Here is a 6,027-nt window from a genome sequence, read left to right as displayed (position 1 = left end):
ATTAAGTGAAAACTAAGCTCAAATTTACTTGTAAATTATTTCAGTTCTTTATAGTCAACAGGAACTGATTGAGGCCCTAAAAAAGCTTCTTTGCATTGAATTGTGGTTGAAAACTTCTAGGTAAAATGTGATTCTTCCAAGCAGTAAAATAAAAACTTAGGTTATGTTAGACTACATTTTATACTACTTGTTGTGATAGTTACAGAAATATTAGAAAAATATTTAATATTTTTCTAATTCTTCAAATTAATAAAATTGTGAATACAGAATAATAACATTTTTTTCAGCCGAGGACACATAAAAATTATGTTTAACATATAGTTGATGTTAAACCCTTATAAAATATGTGATTTAAATTACAATTTAAAGAAAATTTTATAATTTTAAATATGTTGGAAAAAGAATGGTATAATAATAGAGCTGCTTTTCCCTCTTGGGAAATGTACTCCCCATAGTGAGTTTGTAGGAATTTATGAATGCGTACTTGAAGAGAACCTCCAGGTCTGGGGAATAATGGTGATGAGCTGATTCCAACAATTCATTATACTCCCTGAAACAAATAAAATGAAAAAAACAACAGAGAGTAAACAAAGTCAAACATGAACCATATTTTCAGCACTACTGAAAGAAAGAACACTTCTTCATCGTATCTGTAAGTAAAGAAATAAAACAGATTCCATAAGCATATCTACTGCTTATTTCTTCTAACCTATGGGTCCATCAGAAGACTTAGAGACTCAGTCTAAAGAAAAGAAGAGCATGGGAGACTTGAGCAAAGCACAGACAAAGACACAAACACACACGCACACACACACACACACATTCACGGAGCTAACATTTATTGAATGATTCATTGAGTGCCTGTCTGTCAGGAGCAAGAACTTTTATCAAGTACATTAATAGAAACATCTTTTTCACCTCCAACTCCAGGAACTAGGATCTCAAACTTACTGATTAGTAGGTTATGCATTCTGGAGAAATTTGAGCCTACCATAGGCATGATCAGAGAGGCCCCAAGTTGAGGGTCAATGGTTTAGGTGTTACAAGTTAGGCTTGTGTGTACTGAACAAAAGAATGAAGGCATAAGGAGTGGAGTGTGGGGACACCATGATACACTATCTATTTCATATGCCATTCAGATCTACTCATACTATGCATTAAGTTAAAGCCACCTCCCATTAATTCTTTAAGGTGACAGTTGGTCTTGATTTTAGAGTAACAACCATCCAATTTTAATGGATTTGGCTATAGTTTCACTATTAGCTAGCACTTCTGCTGGTATGGGTGGCTTGCTTAATTATTTGCATTTATCTGTATCTTCAGATGAGAGAGAACTGAGCCCAAGATTTCCATCCCCCCTCATAGACTGGATTAATGACTAGTTACCATTGACTGGTTACCATTCTCACTGTATAGAAGCAATAAGAGGTGTGTCCCTTGTCACCTGGGTTTCCCCAAGAAAGGAAATGTGAAACAAGGTATCCCATTGTTTTCATTGTGAAGCAGTCCATCACAGCAACATGAACACCAGGATTAGTTAGTCAGTGAGTCGTTCGCCAGTCTAGTAATATGAGAAACATCAAATGACTAGGCAGCTGCTCAGTTTGTGGTGTTATGGAAACCTTACCAAGGACATTAGTAGAAGGAAAATGTCCTGATTTCAGAGATGACCTCCACAATGTAGAGCATTTATTTATTTTTTTACCATTCCAATATAGTTTATTATTTTTTTTACATTTGCTCCAATTAGTTATTCATGACAGTAGAATGCATTTTGACACATCATATATAAATGGAGTATAATGTTTCATTCTTCTGGTTGTATGTGACGTGGAATTGCATCAGTCATGTAGTTATAGATGCACATATGGTAATAATGTGATTCATTATACTATCATTCCTACCCCCATACCCCATCTGTTACCTTCCCTGCCCTCTGTCTAATCTAAAGTACTCGAATCTTCTCTAGCCCCTTCCTTTTTGTGAATTGGCATCTACATATCAGAGAAAACATTTGGCCTTTGGTTCTTTGGGATTGGCTTATTTCACTTAGCAAGGTATTCCCCAGCTCCATCCATTTACCAGCAAATGCCATAATTTCATTCTCTTTTAAGGCTGAGTAATATTCCATTGTGCAATATACCACATTTTCTTTATTCATTCATTCATAGTTTGTCTGTTGTTAATTGAGCTGGTATAACCATTGATTTGGCTGTGTCATTGTAGTATGCTTAGGCACTAGAAGAGTTCTCCTGCACCTAATAGAAGAAAAAAGTAGTTCCAAATCTTCACCCTGTTGGCTTAGGAAATGACTTCCTTAACAAGACTTCTAAAGTGCAAGAAGTAAAATCAAGAATCAATAAACAGGAATGGATTCAAACTAAAAAAAGATTCTTCTCAGCAAATGAAACAATGGAAAGCAGTATGGAAATTCCTCAGAGATTCCTTTCCTTGGAATGGAAACACCATTTGATCCACCTATCCCACTCCTTGGTTTATACCCAAAGGACTTTAAAAAATCTTTTTATCTGCCCTTAGATGGCCACAAAATGCATAGGTATGGTAGAACTAGCATATTCCTCAGTTACTTACCATTGGCATCCTTTCTTCCTAATGTGTGACCATTGGTCCAACATGAGCTTTATAATGATAAACCAGGTACTCTATGAACCCTTGCATGGTGGTGCTATCTAAGATGTGGTAGGAAAGAAAGACAGTTTTGTGCCTAGACTACTTATCAATTCAAGTTAAGGACAAATCACTAACCCCTCACTTTAGAAGTGGTCTGATATTTACAACTTGTTACTGTAGGACCTCAAGACCCAGGCCCAGCATTAGGTGACCAAACCCCTAGGCCTCAAAGCTGCAAGACGCTCCCTCACCCAACCCCCATATCAAAACCCCTCCAGCAGCACGTAGCACCTCAGGTGTTGCACAATGTTACCACAAGATGTTCCATGTAGATAACCCTAACGGGCCCCCTACCACAAGATGTTCCTCTTAGACAGCCCTACTGGTTAAACTTGAGAACTAGGTTTAAAAACAGGAACTGAAAAGACAGGATGTAATTTTAGGGTTTTTCCGAGAGAATAAAGTGGAAAAACAAGTTTACCCCCTAGGTGACCCAGTGGCTGGATTCAGAGGAACCAATAGAAAGGCTGTTGCTGTGCTAAGCTAAGAACTAACCCGCTTGTTTCCTATAAAGGATCTGTACCCCAAAGCCCGGTGTGCCAGTTCACCGAAGCTCCGGCTGAGGTTTTGCTGTGCACCCGCAGGCACCTGTGTGAGAATAAACGCCTCCTGCTTTTTGCAGCCAGTGTCTCGTGTGGTTCATTCCGGGTTTGGGATCTGTGGATCTTTCATTTTGGAGGTTCCACCGAGATCCAAGATCCCGGTTCCGATCCCGATCCCTATCCGGAGGACACCCGACATCGCTGGGAGGTAAGCTGGCCAGCTCGAACTTTCTGTCTTGTTGTCCTGTTGGCTATCTGTTCTTTGTTCCGCGCAGCGTCTGTAAGACTATATGATCCTAGGCATAGTCATTTAGTATTCTGAGGCAGTTCTGTAGTCATCTAGTATTCTGAGGCAGTTTGAGAAGGAGTTGACGAACTCGGACTTCTCCCCTGCCACCCTGGGAGACGTCCCAGGGATCAGAGGGGTCCATTTCTTTGGGGCCCCCGGTGTTTCCGAGGATTACACCATCTTTGTAGGCGACGGAGAAGTACAAACTTCTCCCAGGCCATCTGATTTTTTCGGTTTCCACCGAAGCCGCGCAGCGATCTCACTGTTTGGTTTCGTTTTTGTGTCGTTGTGTCTGTCTCTCTATTTCCTCTCTGAGAGTAACATGGGACAATCACTAACAACCCCTTTGAGCCTAACTCTAGATCATTGGCAAGACGTTCAAGATCGGGCAGACAACCTGTCCGTGACAGTCAAAAAGAAAAAATGGAAAACTCTCTGTACTTCAGAATGGCCAACATTCAACACCAGCTGGCCAGCAGAAGGGACTTTTAATACTGATCTTATCTTCCAGGTGAAAACCCGAATCTTCACCCATGGTCCTCATGGACACCCCGACCAGATACCCTACATTGTTACCTGGGAGGACTTAGCCTCCAACCCCCCCCCTTGGGTTGCTCCTTTCTCTCCACCCAAACCCCCTCTCCGTTCTCCCCTTGAACCCTCTGCTCCCCTCATTCCACTTCCCCCTCCCCAAACCTCTCATCTTTACCCTGTTCTTAACAAATCTGAGACCTCAGTTAAAACAGGGACAACACCAAAGAAGGTTCTACCGCCGGAGGACTCAGCTCTGATTGACTTGCTGACTGATGAGCCTCCTCCCTATCAGCCCCAGCCCTTACAAGCCCCTGAACCTGATCAAGCATCCTCCGAGGACGAGAACCAAGAAGGCCCAGTGGCCAATGCTCCCCCGGATCCATCTCCCATGGTGGGACGGCTCCGGGGATGCCGGGATCACACCGCCTCAGGAGACACCTCCAGAGTTCTCCCCCTGCGACAGACGGGAGGCCCCAATGGCCAATATCAGTATTGGCCTTTTACTGCCTCTGACCTCTATAACCGGAAAACCCATAACCCTTCCTTTTCTAAAGACCCTATAGCTCTAACCTCTTTGATTGAGTCTATCCTAGTAACTCACCAGCCAACATGGGATGATTGCCAGCAGCTCCTGCAAATTCTCCTCACTTCAGAGGAGAAACAAAAAGTTCTTTTGGAAGCTCGCAAAAATGTGCCAGGGGACGATGGGCGTCCCACCCAACTCCCAAATTTGATTAACGAAGCTTTTCCTTTAACCCGGCCAAACTGGGACCATGCGACTGAAGCAGGTAGGGACCACCTACGTCTCTATCGCCAGTTACTCATAGCGGGTCTCCATGCAGCAGGGCGACGGCCCACCAATTTGGCTCAGGTAAGACAGACTACCCAAGGGGCAGAAGAAACCCCGACAGCATTCCTAGAAAGATTAAAAGAGGCATATCGGAGGTTTACTCCTTTTGATCCTGATAGTGAGGACCAAAAAGGAAATGTATCCATGGCTTTCATTTGGCATTCCGCCCCAGATATCAGGTCTAAATTGCAGAGACTAGATAACTTACAAGATTTTTCTCTGGCAGACTTACTGAAGGAAGCCGAAAAGATATATAACAAAAGAGAAACTCCAGAAGAACGAGAGGACAGGATCAGAAAGACGCAGGAAGAACGAGAACTTAAGCTTAGAGAGGAATCAGACAAAAAAGAAAGAGAAAGAGAACGAAGGCGTAACAGGGAACTAAGTAAAATATTGGCCACCGTAGTTCAGGCAGGACATCAGGGAAACAGAGTAAACAGGGACAGGGAGCAAAGCAGACCCCGTGTAGACCGAGATCAATGTGCCCACTGCAAGGAAAAAGGACACTGGGTAAAAGACTGCCCAAAGAGACCCCCCAACCCCAGGAGAGATACCAACCGGGCTCCCCGACTGCTGACATTAGATGAAGATTAGGGGAGTCAGGGCCAGGAGCTCCCCCCTGAGCCCCGGGTAACCCTACAAGTAGGGGAGCAACCTGTGACCTTCCTAGTGGATACCAGAGCCCAACACTCGGTGCTGACACAGACACCAGGACCCATGAGCCACAAAACGACGTGGGTCCAAGGCGCCACTGGGAGCAAACCCTACCGGTGGACCACCAAGAGAGAAGTACACCTTGCCACAGGTAAGGTTTCCCATTCATTCCTACACGTGCCTGACTGTCCGTATCCACTGTTGGGAAGAGACTTATTGGCTAAATTGAGAGCCCAAATTTATTTTAAAGATGGGAGAGTCTCCATCACGGGGCCAAACCAGACTCCCTTACATGTATTGACTTTCAAATTGGAAGACGAATATAAACTTTTTGACAAACCCTTGGTATCTATGAAAGACATGGACTATTGGCTTAGTTCCTACCCAGAGGCCTGGGCTGAAACCGGAGGAATGGGAATGGCAAAACAACGGCCCCCAATAGTCATTCATCTGAAGGCCGCTGCTAC

General features: G+C 43.5%; 1 protein-coding gene across 1 annotated transcript; it reads left to right on the top strand.

Annotated features, from left to right (window-relative positions):
• The first annotated feature begins 3,440 nt into the window (after positions 1-3,440).
• Positions 3,441-5,603, top strand: LOC131424380 (uncharacterized). The gene has a single exon (XM_058580999.1). It carries the CDS (start codon positions 3,845-3,847, stop codon positions 5,498-5,500), a length of 1,656 nt encoding a protein of 551 aa, XP_058436982.1. The 5' UTR covers positions 3,441-3,844; the 3' UTR covers positions 5,501-5,603.
• The last annotated feature ends 424 nt before the right edge of the window (positions 5,604-6,027 follow it).

The sequence above is a fragment of the Marmota monax genome, unplaced genomic scaffold (assembly GCF_021218885.2).
Source record: "Marmota monax isolate L192 unplaced genomic scaffold, Marmota_monax_Labrador192_F-V1.1 WCK01_AAM20220418_F8-fsc00030, whole genome shotgun sequence".
Classification (NCBI taxonomy): domain Eukaryota; kingdom Metazoa; phylum Chordata; class Mammalia; order Rodentia; family Sciuridae; genus Marmota; species Marmota monax.
Note: the sequence above shows the minus strand (reverse complement) of the source record. Positions and strands in the feature narration are given on the sequence as shown.